This window comes from Mobula hypostoma, chromosome 9 (genome assembly GCF_963921235.1).
Source record: "Mobula hypostoma chromosome 9, sMobHyp1.1, whole genome shotgun sequence".
Classification (NCBI taxonomy): domain Eukaryota; kingdom Metazoa; phylum Chordata; class Chondrichthyes; order Myliobatiformes; family Myliobatidae; genus Mobula; species Mobula hypostoma.
The window spans coordinates 34,261,522-34,280,403 of NC_086105.1; the positions used below are offsets into that span (position 1 = coordinate 34,261,522).

The 18,882-nt window shown below is 38.6% G+C and overlaps 1 protein-coding gene across 4 annotated transcripts in view; it reads right to left on the bottom strand.

The window, feature by feature from the left end:
- Positions 1-1,579: 1,579 nt before the first annotated feature.
- Positions 1,580-18,882, bottom strand: part of LOC134351632 (ELKS/Rab6-interacting/CAST family member 1-like) — a 784,451-nt gene continuing 767,148 nt past the window's right edge. For all 4 annotated transcript variants that reach the window (XM_063058045.1, XM_063058044.1, XM_063058043.1 and 1 more), the window contains one exon: positions 1,580-15,430. In XM_063058045.1, the coding sequence (XP_062914115.1) occupies positions 15,293-15,430 (138 nt within the window). In that variant the 3' untranslated portion in view covers positions 1,580-15,292. The remainder of the gene's footprint in view (positions 15,431-18,882) is intronic.

The following is an 18,882-nucleotide window of genomic DNA, read 5'->3' on the forward strand; positions in this document are numbered from 1 at the left end:
AAAAAAACTTCCAAGGCAGTGTTAAGAATGATCATTTTATATGTCTCAGCTTGATTTTATTTTGTCCATATATGTCAGTGGAATAGACTACAATCAGTGTCTGAGGAACAGAGATTACTGTGCCCTAACCATTTGGATCATCACTTTATTATGCATCTTTATGGCTCTCTCTTTGCCCATATATGTCGATGATGATAGGCAACAAAGCTTGTGATTGTGAGGTGAGTTCACAGTGTCCTGACTTGTTTAGTTAATTCTTTTCTCTAAGCAGTCTCAGATTCCTGCAGTGAATAATTACACTGATATATTAAGAAAAAAATTCACATGATGATTCTCAAAAGTACAGCAGTAAAATCAGGCAATTTTCAGACCAGATTTTAGTTTCCGTTGTGATGATAATGGGTACTATCTGTTGGAAAATAAACTATAAATGAAAAGCTATGGGGTAAAAGCTCATCTGTTAAAAATGCACAGACTTGGTCAAATTCTGGAATAATCAGGGGATTCTAGAAAAGCAAAATATTCCCTGACCTTGGTTGGCTGGTAATATTTAAGTATGATGAAGATTTCAGATCAAATCCTGGTTTGATACCCTTGTGTCAAGGGTAGCAGCCTTTAACTTATTCAACAAGTAATCCAGAGACCTAAGGTGATGATCAAGAGATCAAATCACATTTGGACTTAAATTCAGGTAACCTTAAAAGATGTGGTCATTCTAACAAGTCTCTGGTAAAAGGCAAACATGAGGAAATCTGCAGATGCTGGAATTTCAAACAACACACATAAAAAGTGCTGGTGAATGCACCAGGCCAAGCAGCATCTCTAGGAAGAGGTACAGTCAATGTTTTGGGCCGAGATCCTTCGTCAGGACTAACTGAAAGAAGAGATAGTAAGAGATTTGAAAGTGGGAGGCGGAGGGGGAGATCTGAAATGATATGATAAGATAGGAAGGGGAGGGATGGAGCTAAGAGCTGGAAAAGTTGATTGGCAAAAGGGATATGAGAGGATCATGGGACGGGAGGCCTAGGGCAATAAAATGTGAGTACCTGGGATCCTCAGAATGTCCAAATTGCGAGGCTCGAAAATGAATCCTAAAGCCAACTGGAGTAAGCCTCTTCCGGTGATGCCTACACTGAAGAAGTTTAAATTTTCACTTCGATGGGAGTTTAGTGAAACCATCTCTCACTGCTCCCCATCTTTAATTTCTTCGGCCCTTCAACTTTTCGACCACATTTTGACTCAGACTCGCTACTACAGCCATATATCCTTCCTTGGAACGTGTCTCTGCCGCCAACTTACTCCAGTTGGCTTTAGGATTCATTTTTGAGCCTCTCAATTTGGACCTTCTGAGGATCCCAGGTACTCACATTTTATTGCCCTAGGCCTCCCGTCCCATGATCCTCTCATATCCCTTTTGCCAATCAACTTTCCAGCTCTTAGCTCCATCCCTCCCCCTCCTGTCTTCTCCTATGATTTCAGATCTCCCCTTTCAAATCTCTTGTTATCTCTTCTTTCAGTTAGTCCTGACGAAGGGTCTTGGCCCGAAACGTCGATTGTACCTCTTACTATAGATGCTGCCTGGCCTGCTGCATTCACCAGCAATTTTTGTGTGTTGTCTGGTAAAAGGCATTTTTCCTGAGCGCCATGTGTCAATTTTGAATTGATGACCTTCCATCCAACCATATGGACTCTTGACTACAGGCAAGAAATCTTTCTCAAAACACAGAGTTGTGAAAAAATCATTAAACTCTTCTTAAAACCCACAAACTTGGCATTACAAATGAATTATTAGAGGAAGTCTCTTAGCAAGACATACATCAGTAAACTTAATTTTTCTCTGCTTGAAACACTGGATTTTGCCAGGAAATACTTCATTTCTGCAGGAAAACTCTGACATCTTAGTTTTCAGTACCAGTAAGTTTTAGGACTCCCATGCAAATATGGAAGCCCCAAACTTACTGCCAAGCTCCTCTAGCAACTTCTGACTGTATTGCCCTATTGGACTCAAGCAGCAGAGCTGCTTCACTGCATCAGGCTTCCATAGTGAAGCGGTAATTCAGGTTTATGCTAAACGATTTTGCAAAATTTCACTGAAATCTCCCAGTGCTATCCTGGCACAGGATCCAAGGGCTCACTGATGTCACTGCCAGGAATAAATGAAACACAATTATTTGTGGCTTGTTTAATGCTTGTAATTATAGAAAAGCAATTTTAAGCATCTTTAATTGAACTGGAATTGATTATAACTTATAAACTGTTTCATGTTTAATAGTATTTTAACATTTTTGACACTGGTCATTGGGCTGCGTGGTTTCTTGCCGTGAAAGAGGAATTTTATAGGTTGGGCCTATTTTGGGCCATCCATGCCAGTGTTCAGGGTCCTGGCTTTGACTCATATTTAGATAACCTCTAGCAATGTTCTGACTTTGTGGCTGCTTCAGTTGCATTTGTGCTCAGTGGTGACTCTCCCAACATGTTCATGGTTCTGAATCTAAACGGTAGGTGGTTAGGCTTTCTCTTCTTGGAGATAGTAATTGCCTGCCCTAGTGAGGCCCAAGTGTTATCAGCCCATGCTTAAATGCTGTCTAGGTCTTGCCGCGTGCAGGTGTGGACAGCTTCAATTCTAAAAGGATTGTGAATTGGATTGAGTGGTGAGCTTGAGTACACAGAGACAGTGAGTACAGACATCCTGTCTGTGTCAACAAAATCCGGACCTTCAGAAGAGTAAAACTTAATTGCAAGAACTGTATCTGGCAAAATCCACCAGATTGAAGCCCTCTTCCAGAAGAATGAAGTATATGAAAGAACAGGCTGTTTTGAAATGATTGTACTTACATGATAATTGAAGAAAAAAAATCAAAAGATGTGAATAATACAGAAGTGGGGAAGTTTCTAGCTTGATATTGGTCTGTGTGAAATCCCAGAAGTTGGTATGATCTTATTCTATTCTAATGGTATTAGAATGGTATTACTCTATTCTAATCTTGTAAGTTCAATCAGTACTTGTTCCAATAAAGTTTGGTGTGACAAATGTGTCTCAACTAACTACTATAAAGCAATGAAAGAAACATACTGGATCAAAAACCAGGTAGAGAAATGTGAATCAATATTCTTTTCAAAGATTGGTGATTGCTTTCTCCTAGGCTTCACAGTATCAAGAGTTCATAGTTGGGTGTGGCAAGTATATGGAACTAGAATCAAAGGAAATTCATAGAATAATCTCACTATTAAAACAAGATCTCTGATGTTGTATAATCATTTTTTATTACTGAGATGAGTACCAGATTAACCATCAGACTGAACATAATAATTCAGAACATGCTTCATTTTCTTTCTCCTCCATTGTTTAAAGCTGGCCTGTAAAGGGCAGACATTACAAGGCTACCTTTTAGACCTAGAAACTAGTTATCATGGCTGGACAAATAGTGGCTTGCACTAACTCATTTAAATCACCACATTTTAATTACCGTATGCCTATTATTGCAGTTTAGTTTATTTTAGAAGTTTCAGATAATGATAATCTCACAGCTGCATCAATAGAGTTCCAAAAATGATTCCTTACTGGCTATGGTTATTTTAATTGATGTGTGGCTAGAAAGCTTGTTAAGAGTATAAATTGCTAATTACAGTTGCTAATTAATAGAGAGAACGTAATTACGTAGAGATTCATAAATAGTATCACACAATAAGAGTGAAGGTTCTGATCAAATGGCTTCCTGGAGCATTCCTTGAGCAGTTAACTCTATGAACTTAGCTGTGTAGATAGGTCTCAATAGTGATGGAGCCCATAGGAAAACTGAGTCCCAACTCAGGGGCACTGTAATATTTAGAGCGGTAATCAATTAATTTGGTGAAGATTGGTAAAGGAAGTTCTTTGGCAAAGTACAGAACTTTTTTGCCCTTATCCAAAATTTTGTTGCATTGGGATAGAAAGTGCCTTAGTTTAAACTGAGAATTACATGCGAACATACTTGGTCCATAAAAGCAGACAAATACAAAATCTTAAAGGTGAAATGTACTGTGAGTAAATACATTTTATGCATTCCTGTTAAATTCCTTCAACATCCTCATCGTAGGCTTGAAATTATGGACAATGATGTTGGTAATTGTCAAGAAAAGTGGTTTTATGTTACTATCTCTGTTGCAACAACATCTGATTGGAGTTATGTCTACGCTCCTTCCCCATTCATAACGTCACTGAACCAAGCTTTGTCCAAATCACATTTGGGTACTTTAGCTATAACCATTTGTTATCAAGCTACGTTTGAAGTATTCATGAGAAAAAATAATACATCTACATCATTTTCTTTTATAAGGTTTGGGAATATGTGACAGTTTGAGCATCGTATCTCTCTTAAGTTCCAATAGACCAGCTTGTGCGGTTATCAGTTTGATTGGGTTGAAAATGATGCTAGTGTACAAAGAGCAAAGATGACCAGAGCAGCAGAACTAAGGCAGTATTCATGATTTATCATGACTCACTGGGATTAATTTTGAGATTAATGAGACAAAGCAGAAGAATGCAACAGCTGGTTACTGACAACAAAAATAGGAATGAAAATTTTAGGCAAGTCTCTTTTGCATTGAACTGTCAAAATGGTGAGCTGATAATACTCTGAAGAGTAAGGCTACCCAATATCCAGCCTGCACAGGTGTTAGCAAGTGTGTGAGTGGTTACAATTATGAGATCTGAGTTTAGGAGTGGGGAGCCTGGATTTTCATGGAAGAGTAACCTCCGTGAGGAAAAATATTTCAAATTTACATTCTGCTTCTATGTGTATCATAGGATTTACATTTTCATGACAAACTGGGCCATCTACTACAATGGAGATATGAACAGAGTGTAAATACTGTCCTGCTGTGTTGTGTTGTCTCAGGTCTCTCTAGATTGACTAAATTCAGTTCCTAAACAAATAAAATGTAAATGGGTATTCATTTCATGGACTACTTATACTATTTTCAAATATTATAAACTGAGTGAATAACAAAAATACTATTTGATAAATTATAATCATTAGAATTCAGGATTAACTTTGGGAGTGCATAATCTAGGAAAGTAGAAAAGTATGTATTAAAACAACACTGCATGTGGGCCCACGTGGTTTGTGCAAAACCATGTCAGTAGTGTTTTTCAGTATTTGATGTCTAAAGTATCATATTCTATAAAATGGGATTTGTATGCACAGCCTATTTCCTTGCAAAGCTCATGAGGAGGTTAGTTGGGGTGCAGATTATTGATGAGAGATTGGGAGATGCAGGTGGGAGGATATGAGAACTGAACTGAGGCAAGGAGAGATGCAGGTAATGGTGGAACGGTTTGGTGTGGAGGAGGAGGAGGATCTGCCAGGGGTTGTTGAAATGATTGGTTGGGGAAAGCATTTGCCTTGCTGGTCAAGAGAATTGGGGTGCTTGGGCATGAAGGCCATGCAAATGGGGATAAGAAGGACTGAGCAGGGAGAGGATTAGGCAGGGATCAGAACATTGTTTGGCAATCCAAATCCTTAGGAGAACAGTGGAATGATGGGTGAAAAGGTCAGGAGAACCTACCTGGAAGGAGAAGCCCTCGCAGGAGTGGAAGAATTGGGTTCTCATTAACTAATGCTGTAACAGTGCACCACCCTTTAGCTTAGATGTGCTTTATTGCGCGAGGCACAACATTGTGCTTTATTTGGGAGGAGGGAGGAGAGAGAGCAGCGCGCCGCGCGTGCGCAGCCCTCCGGTGAAAATAGACATTGTATCCATTAAATAGGGGCCGTGGACAATTCTGATTTGATGGAGACGGATGTGAAAGCACAGAGGAACATCTAGAGAAATTTCTGCAACGCTCATTCGCTGCTGTCGTTACTGCGCGGTCGAGAATCTTCCGGAGGGAAGGCCACAAAATCCCCAGCTTTGCCTGCTGTTGGCGACCGAGATTGAAGTCAAATCGTTCGGACAGAGATGACGCTCAGTACTCAGTGTTGGAGAGCTGATTCGGAGGCTCGGATTTTTTGGATGACTCAGAGACCGATCGTGGTCGGGCATGGCAGGGAGAGTTTTTCTTCCTTCTCCTGTCTGCGTGAGATGTGGGACATTTGACAAACTTTGAGCTTTTTACTGTGCTCATGGACTTCTTCATCGTTATGGTATTGTTGCACTGTTATAACTATATGTTGTAATTATGTGGTTTTGTCAGTTTTTTCAGTCTTGGTCTGTCCTGTGTTTTGTGATGTCACACCGGAGGAAATATTGTATCATTTCTTAATGCATGCATTACTAAATGACAATAAAAGAGTACTGTGTGTCTTCATAATCTAATATTTTCTGCTGAAATAAATGTGTGGGGGGAGGGGTGTGGGAGTGCCATTGTTTTGCTGCTGCTTGTGTGTGGGAAAGGAGAGTAGGGAGCTTTGGGGTTCTAATGATTTTGCTGTCACTCATTCTTTGGGGCACTCTTCTGTTTTCATGAATGTCTGTGAAGAACAAGAATTTCAGATTATGTATTGTATACATTCTCTGATATTAAATGGAACTATTTAAATACTGTAATTATCAGAACAATTTTGTGCAAATGATGTTGCGACATGTGGTGGACCCGTATGACATTACTGCATATGGCCATTGGACTCCATGATTACATTCACAGAGCTTTGGGCAAAATTGTAGAAGTGCATGATTGAAACTCTTGGTACCAAGTTAATTTTTGATCCTATGTTATTATACAGCACACATAAACATTCTCTACAATAGACTTTAGGCCTATATATGCTTGTACAGAAATGGCAGGGAGGGGGAGGGGGTTATGAAATGTGGTGTACTGGGACCGCCACATTTCATAATCAGCAACAGCCAGACAAAGGGACATAGATTCAGATTAATAGAAGTTAAAAATTGGACTGATACCAAGCAACTCTTCCTCACTCAAAGTGTTATCAATGGTTATATATCCAGGAAGGATAATGGAATCAAGATGCTCAAAGCTATTTAACAAACCGCTGGATGATGAAATGGGAAACTTTAGCTCTTCCGTTGAGACAATGAAGTAATTAATTACTCCTGATTAAATTTTTGTACTATTACATCATAAATAAATAGAGCCAAAGGTCCCCCTTTTCCAAATTTCTCTTCTGGTTCTTATCAATTTTATTGGAAATGATGACTTATATTAAACAGATGTAATTAATAGCAAAAATATTTGTACTACAAAGAACTTCACAAATTGTATTTTTTATTAGAAGGACAGGATTGAATGTGAAAGGCAAGGCACAAATTGGGAAGTTGCTCTAATGCAATGGAAATACTGTATAATTAAACTGATGTGATTTTCTCAAGAATGGCAAGGGTCAGGGCTGATTCCGAATTGTAGGCTTCATCCATTCTTAGGGCTGATGAACTGAAGCAACTGTAACGGCTCATGTAAAAGCAGAATGATGGTGTCATTCTGAAGATTTTGAATCTTGGGCGAGTCCTTTACTATGAATTATTAGCTGATGCACCTGACCTTTTGCTCTATCACTGGATTCAACTCCAAGTCCCAGGGTGAAGCTCTACATGCCGATCTCAGAAGCTACCTTCACTTCATAATAGGTTCATCAGCTTATATCTAATGCAGGGGTTCCCAACCTGAGGTCCTTGGAAACCTTGCTTAATGGTTTTAGCATAAAAAAGGTTGGGAACCCCTGATCTAGTGGGACTCATTCATCTGAATGGGATTGCTCACCTGGATAGAAAATATAAGTGGAGCTAAATGGTTCATTTTTTTCTTAGATTTTGTTTAATATTGGTATTTTAACTTTATTTATATCAGTTCAAAGTGTTATTAATGAATTCATGTAGTTTTATTATTTTTTTAAATCTATTTTAACAGCAGAAAAAGCCATTGACAGTATTATGGGGGCCTGCGGATAGGTCTTACAGACTGCTTGAGACTGAACTGGTTCCTGGGCAGCAAAGCATTCAACTCAATTGGAGATAAAGAGTGACAAAAGGTTACTACAGCTGTACGAATCTAATGAGGGACAAAGGTGAGGTGCTGGCTGCGTCATGTGCATCCAACTGAGTCCATCTGTATCATATTCAAGTACAAAATATACATTGTACTAAACACAGGTACAACTGATATATGAACATAACTATTGATTTGGGATTTTATCAATGTGATAATAACAAAGAGGAATAATAACAACAGAAAGATGTAATTGGGCATCTTTTAAATAAAGCTGATGTGGAGGAAAAGTTAACAAAACCCATATTGAGAGGAAAAAAGAGAATAGTTTTGAATATGACCCATTATGACCCATTTCTTCAAAATGAGGCATTTGTGATAGAACACAACAACGAAGTATTATAACACTGAAAGGGAACTCTCAGAAAAACAGAAAATGTTGGAGATATTCAGCAGGTTAGGCAGCATCTGTGGACAAAGAAACTTTTTAGATCAATGACTTTTCATCAGAATTAAAAACCAACTTCGCCAGCTGCAAACTATCAGTCCATTTTAGTTCTCTGTTCAATTTACTTTGTAGTGCAAGTTAAAAAAAAACACAGAACAAGGGCACAGAAGGATGATTCTGGCAGTGATCCAGCTGAGACTATGAAAACAGCATTAGATACAGCAGGGATGTTAGTTCCTTTGTGACATTTACTTAATGGTTTGATGATACTCTGTTACTCGGGCATCTAGCAGATAGTTTACATGTAAAATCACTGTGTGTGGTGTGTGCAAGTTGTATGCAAGTGTAGGATTGGGATTGAAGGAATGTTGATTGCTTCACCAGACATTTAAAATGAATGACTGAAACACCAGAAACATTGTTTCTTTTGTTATTGGGGACACCTTTGGTACAAAATATGAATATATTTCCTTTGAGGAAATATGTTTAATTAAAGAGTTGTTATATGATTAAGTTGAATAAAGTACAATTTCCTCTTAGTACTAGATCTGACAGCTTCTATTGCAGTAATGTTTCTGTTCTTTTCCCTGCATCCTAATATTATCACTTTGAAATTTGTCTCAAGAGAATGCTCTTTATTGTACCTATAGGGAGTGCATAATGTTTCCTCAACACCTCTTTGCCTCAGCAGAGTTAATATCAGAATAAAGAGAATGCCAGTCCAATGTGGTTATATTTTCCATCAGCAATCACTGGATTGCATCCAGAAGTGGAAATTTTAGCTGATTATTTCAGAGCTACAGAGGACCAAGGTGTACTCAAACTTGAGGTAATCAAATATAACCTAATTCCTTATTTTACGTATAGCCTTGTCCTTTGTTGGTTAATGTATTACTTTTTAAAATTTAAGCAACTGTATACAGTTTGTTCAACAGCATTTTATTTGGTTTGTTTCCCAGTAATCGAGCAATTCCAAAAGTCTGATATTTTTGCAGCACTGGCCATGATGCATACTTTTACTGCAAATGAAACATTGGTAATGGTCTTTATCAGAAATGTAAGCACCTATCATCCTCAATACTCCAAAAATAACATTAAGAATAAAACTATCAACAATATTGTTGGGTGATGAATTTCGGGAATTGTTCAATCTGTTGATCTTCACAAAACACTTGAGATTTATTTTCATGTTATATTGCCCAGCTCACTAAAATTACTGCCTTGTAAACCACAAGTGGTTACTTACTAAACGCTCCTTGTACTCTTATTTTATTTCAAGTATAATTCCCAATTAGCTTTTGTCATCTGCCATCCCTGATGTAAAATACTTTTGTAATCCATTGGCTAATAAATCACATATTCCAGCTTTGTGACTGTAACTTGAATAACTAGAAGGCAGCACCCAGTGCACTTTAAACACAGCTTCATGGCTCAGTGTACCTCTACACTCTACTATGACCCACTACATCTGTAGATCCTAATGCTGCCCAGTGAGGCTGTACACCATCTGTACATTGGTCCAAAGGAAGCCTATGGCATGAACTAAGCACACTTAAAGCTGTCCTATACTTAAGCTGGGTAGTTACAAGCATTGGACTGCATAGCCTTGAATAGACAGTTCATTTTATGTGTTGTGGGAGAAGACTATTCACTGTGAATTACATGCAGAATTGACTTCAAAACGTGCATGGTTGTGTTCAGTAAGGAATCATACCATGGATAAGTAATGCCTGGATAATACTTGTGGACCTTTACAAATCCTGCTTCACCAATAGAACCTATTGTATAATATGCAAAATATTGCATTTCAGAATAGAATTTTTTGGGGAATGTATTGTTTTGGTAGCTATTGCATCCTTTCTAAAATCTGGTAGCCAAAAACATTCATAGCACGTAAAGGGAGATTAACCAAAACTTCATGAAACTGAGCATAATTTCTCTAGCTCTTTATAGGCAGTATTTTAATAAAAGTCAATTAGCCTTCTTGATTTTTTTCTATGCCTATGCACAGCACCTTAATGACCTAATTACATGGAACCTCAAGCCTCTGTGGACTTCCATTGCTTCCAGCTTTTTATACAATCTTTCTTTGATGGACTCAGCTTCCAATGAAATCTATTTGCTATAGTTTAGCTCATTCACATAATCTTTTAATCGCTTTTCAATTAATGCTTGCATCTATACTGCCTAAAATGCTGCCTATCTTTGTGTGATTGGGGAATAAGTCTTCCACCACCTTTACATGGTTTTCTAGAAAGAGAAGCAGCTTCCATTAATTCTTTCCTGGCTTGCTTTGCCTTCTGATTTTTTTTTGTCTGACATTCGATAAAGGAATGAGAAGGAAAAACATGTTAACTAAATAGCATTAATTTGTTATAATTAACCATACTGAAGAATTATATAAATGTATGGCTTAGAAACTGACTACTTTGTCCACGTCAACCATAATGCCCTTCTACTTTAATCTCATTTGTTGACATTCATTTGTCCATATTCCTCTACTCTATTCCTATCCATATATCTGTCTAATGCCTTTTAAATATCATAATAGTCCCTGCCTCCACTACCTCCTCTAGTAGCTTGTTCCAAATATCCACCGCCTTGAACCAAATGTGAGAACTTCACTTGCCCCATCACTGATACATTCCCACATCCTATGGACTCACTTTCAAGGACTCATTTCATGTTCTCAATATTTATTGCTTATTTATTCATCATTATTATTTATTTCTTTTTATATTTGGACAATTTGTTGTCTTTTGCACAATGGTTGAATGCCCATATTGGTGCAGTCTTTCATTGATTTTGTTATAGTTATTATTCTATGGATTTATTGAGTTATCCCACAAGAAAATGAATCTCAGGGTTGTATTATACGTACTTTGAAAATAAATTTACTTTGAAACTTAATTCCTCTGAGTGAAATACTTCTCCCTTAAATCTCCATTAACTTTCCTCCCTCTCACCTTCAACTTGTGCCTTCTAGACTCTCTGGACCTGGAAGAAAGATTTTTACTACCTATCCTGTTAGTATTCCTCATAATTTTGCAAATCACTGTAAGGTTATCCCTCAGCTTCCTACATTCCAGTGTTATTAAACCCAATCTGTCTGGTCCCTTCTTACAACTACAGACCTCCATTCCAAGCAACATCCTAATGAATCTCATTTCGTATTCTCTCTATTGCTACCATACCCTTCGCACAGTGTGGTGACCAGAACCATACAGAAAACTGTGTATTGTAAGATTAAAATTACTCTGGAAAATCTAGATTTTTCAAGTTTCCAAAATTCTCACAAAAAACTGCAAAACAAACTGAATGATTCGTATGGCCTGATTCAATTAGTAGGTGTAATCTTTCCCATTTGATGTGCTCAATGAAATTGGAGCTTTCAAATAGACATCTGTGACCTGTGGCACGTTGTCTACAGAATATCAGTGTTATTGTTACCTGTATTTCAAAACTAATTTCGCAAATTAAATCACTAATGATGTAACTGTAATATCTGCTAAATTAAAATTTCCTTGATTATTTCATTAAAGAACTGGAAATACAATCCATCTAAAGCTACAACCATGTAAACAGCAAAATTAAACAGAAATTTCTTGCTTTCATTGCAGCCTGTTCTAGCAAGAGAAACCAATAAAATGCACAGTTTTGATGAAAAGACATTGACTCAAAATGTTTCTTCACAGGCAGTGCCTGACCTGCTCAGTATATGCAGGATTTTGCATGTTTAACAGGGAGCAAATGAAAGGACACTGGAGATAAACTTATTTCTGGGCAACTCTCATATATCACATTGTCCTAGGTAGAAAGAACTTCAAAGAAGTCTGGATGATGATTGACAATCAATGATCAGAGTGCACTCATGCTAAGAATCAAGAGGGTTTCACCTCAAAATAACAAGGTAAATATTTAAGGAATAATATAGTCACCTTCTTTTGGAGTAGGATTTAGGCTAATGATGATGAAATGCCATAGAATTTTCTCTATTTATTTACATTATAATTTCACAGCAAACAACATTTCCTTGTATATTCATGGGAGGTATGTTGGGGAGTTGGATCCAATAAGAAACCCTTTTCACAATTTACAGAATTGTATATTATTCTGCAAGTCTAACACAGACAAATTTGAGTTCTTGAGGCATATCTGCAAGTTTTAAAGTTTTAAGCTATAATTTATTTCTATCAGTTAACAAAAAGCAAAAGGTAAATTTAGCATTTTTTTGCATAAAAGTTTCTTTTAGAGGTTTCAAATCAAATACCAAAATGATATTCATTAAAATGCTTTTCATTAACAGCCTTGATATAGATCTAACTAAATGTGTTTCTGCAAGGAGGTTGATGGTCAGAATGGTTTCAACTGGCCAAAGAGCTTCCCCCCCCCCCCACACTGTATAACTCTTATTACTTGACTCCTTTTTTTTCCAGTGGCTTAAGTTATTTAAACTCTCTAACTTCAGCTTGAAGTTATTTGATCCTGTGTAATACAATGTAGTACCTACATTAACAGTTCTCCTTTGCACAAAATCATTCCTATTCATTTCTCAAGTTATAACTCAGAAATTATTCTTTCTGTGTTCATCATTAATCATTCATTCATATAGATTTTTGGTGAGTTTCAGCATCAGTAGTTATTGCTACTGATTGCCACATTTTGAGACAAGGACATCTATTAAACTTTTTGTCTGTTCATTACTATTAAATATTACGGGAAGAGGAATGCCAATGTCCAACAGATGGCTTGAGAGTTTTAAAATTTGAGGCATTAGATTAAAATGACTGATGATAATGCCACAGCCATTGTAAAACTGTAAACATTAAAACATAATGTACAGGATTCAGACCGCTGATCCAATTAGAATACTTGAATTAATGTATGTACAGCACTGTGCAGACGTCTTAGGCACAAAGATTTAGCTAGGGTGCTTAAATCTTTTGGTCAGTACTTTAGTAATTTTATCTACTGCTGTCCCAAAAAAAAATTGTGATGTCTGTGAGTGATGATAAACCTGATTCTGATATGTGTCTTTATTGTGGACTGAGAATGGGAAGGGGACAGGGAGAGAGCTATCATGGTTGGGAAGATGGGAGGGTGCAGCAAGCCCCAGTAAGACATTCTGTAATGATCAATAAACCAATGTTTGGAATCGAGTGAACTTGTCTGGTGTCTCAGGGCTGAGTGTATCTGCACCCATGCCACCCTTCTTTCCCAGCCCACCCCTAGTAATCCTTCTCTGCTACCTGTCCTACACTCCTCCCATGGTACTCCACCCTCACCATACTCAACACCCTTTGCTCCTGGAAGATTTACAGACTTGCTCTCCTCTCCACATCAACAAATACAGTACTGTACAAAAATCTTAGGCATCATAGCTATATATATGCCTCAGACTTTTGCACAGTGCTGTATAAAATTGATCAAATGTAAGATAGATTCCCATAGCCTTTTCTGAAACTGGGGTTCATTGGTGTCACCAATGGATCGGTCATAGCTAGCTGACTGCAACATTTTGGACAGCAGTTTCCCTCTACTACACGTCTCACTCAAAGGATCCTTAGCAGGATTTGGTGGACAGAGCTGCACTGTTTTGACCACCACTGCCCCATTTGTTAAGCTTTAAAAGGCCACAATGATGCAAAATTTTAACTGTTTTAACACACTCAGAGTGCATTCATGTAGAAGCACTCCATGGCATGACTAAAATCACGCAATAAAATGCCAACAATTGCACTAGTAAATCAGAATGCAGCATTGCACTCCAGACTAATATTTTAAGAGTGTAATGCTGGACAGCAGGATGTTGTACACAAATGCAAGGTTGCATAGATGGACTGACAAGTACAGATTTGGCAGTGCTGTGCTTTAAGTTCTTGCTTTGTGAGGATTTAAGTTACAACAGTCTTTCTGCCACATGGTGCAATCTCTGTTATTTACACTCTAATTAAATAATTGTCTTCCCAATTATATGTGAGAATTTTCAAAGGCCAATTGATTGCATGAGAAATAAACTTATATTGTAGCCCACTAAAGTTATTCTCCTAATGAATAGCATAAACTACCTACAACTGTCCATGCAATTCATATTATTTTCATGTGTTGCTTTTATTTCCTCAGCAGAAAGCCAAAATCTGGAGGTTCTTGAACATCTGCCAATTTCCATTGCTTACTGTGTGGCAGAGAATGGAAGTTCCATTTTATTAATAAAGAAACTTACAGAGTCTTTTTTACAAATTTATAGCTATGGATTTCTGTACTTTTGCACCATGTTCATTAACAGTATTGATACCATCCAGAGCTGTATTGGACCTGCAATTGCATCAACTCTTTAGAACCCAGAAATGCTGAATGAAACTTGTTTAAGTGTCTAGGTCCTTTGAGGTACCTGGTAAAAATAAGGAAGGACAACTGCTTCCATTAAGAAAATATCTCAGGCACACCAATTGAAAGAATGGTCAGGTCCAATCACTATTCCATGGAATTCCATGGAGAATTGGTCAGTATTTCACCTGAATTTGTGCAAAGAGATGTGGAATGGAACCTGCCCATTATCAAGGGAACTTCTATATATCATTTAGGAAATGTGACATTGGAATCAAGACACAGTATTTAGTGTTAAAAATATGAAACTCAAAAACATTCCAAGACAATTACGAAATTCCACATATGCACACCCCTTTAAGTTTGTACCATTTGGGGGTTTAATGTTATATTAGAATCTAAAGGGTTCAATGGAAACAGTTGTAACTTGGTGCTTTACCTTTGCTTTTACTAAAAGTTGCATAGAATGTTCACTGCAATAAGTGTGGTCAATGTCATGTGACCATAGTAAATTTTACAGAAAAGAATATAAATTCTAAAAAACTACAGGAACATTGTTTCTTAGCTCAGCACTGATGTCCAATCACGGTGACTCACGAGGATTCTTCTAAGGCATTGACTACCAGTTCAAGGATGTCAGGGCAGTGGTCTGCAATCTGCTGAAGAATAGTGTTGGCGTAGTCCTGAAGTTGGGAACTTTCCTTTTCACACTGTTCAAGCTCAGCATTCAGCTTCAAAACAAAAATGGACAGAAAAGATCTTTATCAATTCTACTGAACTCAGGAGAATGTTTTTGATGAGCAGTAAAGACTTTATAGATATCACACTACTTTCAAGACACCATGACAAAGAAAACTCCATGTATATTCCTTCAATGACGGAAAGATATAGCTAGAACTCCATTCACTACAACTTTCATATATATTGCTCTTAGAAAACTCTTCATCCAAGATCTTAATGTTTGGTGGTCAGTTTAACAAAAAAAATCAAGAGAATTTTAGTGAGGTTATTTGCGTTATCCAGTGCATTCTTGGGGTTGGACATAATCTTCTATCTATCAGCATCACAATTATTTCTTTTGAAGATATCATCTGTGTTCTTTAGATGTGAAGGACATTAATATTTGTGATAATATCAAAAATGTGTACACTGCAGTGTAATTGCCAAGGTCTGTGAGGTCAGGAAGGGAAGAACTGACCTTTACATTCCTTTCAATTTGCAGTTGCTGAGAAGTTTACAAGGGATAGACTTCTTGATGCTATTTTGGATTAAGATTTCATGGTTAAAATCTTCAAAGAGCACCAGTGTAACCATTTTTATGGGTGATATTAAAACGTGCCACATTGATCACACAGGTTGTAAATAAATGTACAATATGAAAATACTGGACATAGAACTTTATTACATTAACTTATTAACAGATTTTTAAAAATTCAAATGCATTTTATGCAGGAAAGTAATATTTTTTCCTCCAGTATTAATCTCCAAAGACTAACACATCTTCCAGTTTCAGTTATTCAGTGATGCAAACATTTCACCTACATACCAAAGAGACGTTTGTAGAAAATTAAGAAAAGTAATTAACCTGAAGTCAAGGTATACTAATCTGAAACACATTATATGGAATATTGTGGACAATTCTACTACAGATAAGGATCCTAAGGTACTGAGAGAAAAAAAATTAAATCAGATTTTTGAAACACAGATTTTTGACTCATTTTGTTGAAAGAAGTCCCTGAACCTGTCCAGCTGATAGATATTTAGCTTAGCTCCAATTGGTGACAGTCTTTTGCTGGCTCTCCTAAATCTGTGCTGGCAAAGAGTAATTTATATCAAAACAGAACTGTCTCAAAAACCTTGTACAGAATAGATAAAATAAACAAAACAACTAACGAGTCAAGTTCGTGTGAACATCTCCAAACTAACACCATCTCTCCCCACCCAGTCCCACCTGAAAGATTTCAAATGTACAGTATGGTAGATATTCCAGTTACTTCCTTGTCACAAAAGGGGTGCTGGGAACGGACCCAAATGCCAGACACAGACACTGAAGTACAAGGAACCGGACTTGACTAGAGTAGGGACGTGACAGGATCCAGGCAAGGAGCAGGGACAAGAACGCAGAGCTGAGCTAGGGAAAGCGGGACCAGGACTAGGAACCATGGACTAGGAGACAAGGCTTGGACTCCGAGCCCGAGACTGGACAAGGACCCAGAACCTGGGTCTTGCCTCGGGCTCGAACCCCGGAACCAGGCAAGGACATGACATAGCTTGAGGCTGGGGTCTTGGGTGTAGAGCTTGGCCTGGGATCTTCGAGGCTTGGGGTCTTGGGGCTTGGGTTCTTGGAGCATGGCTTGGGATCCTCGAGGCTTGGGGTCTTTGTCTTGAAATGCAAAGGCTGATAACTCGGAGACTGGAGCTGAGAGACAGACTGGGAACTGAACATCAACATAGAGCCAGGACTTATTCTTCGACAAGCCAGGACTCAACTTCATCTCCACACCAAGGTGGGACAGGTCTCCCCGTCAGGTTACGGCAGAACGGCCAGACTTACCCAACAGAGGAAAGGACAAGACAAGACAGGTCCCCCCGCAGGGCAATGGCAAAACGGCCTGGCTTACCCCACAGAGGCTAGGATAAGACAAGACAAACACCAAAGAAAGACAGACAGTTCCATCTCTGCTCCAGGGAAGCTCCGAGTCTCAGTTCAGCCAGCAACCTCAGCTGGCTACGGAAACAGCCAGATCCCTACCTAGCTTGGAGTGGCTGGCAGCCACTCAGCTGGCCCGGGAAACAGCCGAATCCATACCGCAAAGACCACTCCAACAAGTGGCAACAAGGCTCCATGAAGCAGTGGTCCTCCAACCAGGCCTAGAGATCACAAATGGTTTCACTAGCCTTCCATCAGCAGGTTGCTCCAAGGGGGCCTGACAAGACAAACCAGCAGCCCACACTCAATCCCAAGGCTAGTTATATTGCAAGCCTAAAGATGAGAATCAGGTGCCTTTGATTTAGTCAACCAAGGGACAGCTGGAAGACCTGGAGTCCTGAATCCATGGACCGGACCGTGAACCGGAATGCGGACTTCATGACCCAGACCATGACATTCCTAGATTTACATCATATCACCAAGACATTTTTTTTTTGCTTACAATGGTTGAGCAATGTCCAAAATTTTTTTTTACACAGGTATTCAATGGTAACAGGACCTTAAATGGAGTCTTTTCCTCCTTGAACCAGTCCTGATGAAGGTTCTCAGCCCAAAATGACTATACTCTTTTCTATAGATGCTGCCTGGCCTGCTGAGTTCCTCCAGCATTTTATGTGTTGTTTTTCGTCTTTGACCTTTTATAATGATTATACCAACCATCAGAGTGTCCCTCAACTATTAGCCCTGCACACAGTAATGAACCAGCCTTGCTTCTTTATTTGTGAACAGCTGTGTGGATTTCTGAAGAAGAACACTCTAAGTAGATCAAAATGTGATCTACATTTCTAAATCAAAATCCCCTTATTTCACCAAGCTGATAATATCTGTCCCAATGCACACTCTGGGAACAACCTGCACAGCACAAGGAAGAGCTCTGCACCTACTTCTAAAATATTTTCATAAATTTATGTTCCAGAGGAGATGTATGAGAACCTCTTCACCACTGAAGCCATCTTAGGGCAATGTGTGGATGGTGGTGAGGGAAGGTATTTCATACAACCAGCCAAGGTCTTGGAGTTGTTTACAAGTTCTGCAGATGAGATTTTCTCCCAAATTACTTTCACAGTCTGCCTGGGGAACCAGCCAATGACATTCATGATCACCTTTACTCACAATGCCTTGTGGATATTGGTGAACTGTTGATTGGAGTACTGTGCAGCTGCAACAGAAGTGTTTCCGCACAGATCTTTAAAAACCAAGTCTCTATAAAAGAGGGGTACCACCTAGTAGAGCGGCTATCGTGGGAGCAGTTGTTGTCGGAGTAGTCCGAGGCAGAGTAGTAAGGTTGGCTCAGCAAGAATAGGCAGAGGCAAGATGAGTTCATTCCTTATTTCTTGCTTAAATCTTGACAGAATAGGGGGTATGTCTGCAGAACCAGTGTTGTGTTCTGGGTGTCAGATGTGGGATTTCCAGGAGATTTCCAGCCTCCCCGATGGCCACATCTGCACCAGGTGCATCAAGATGCAGCTCCTT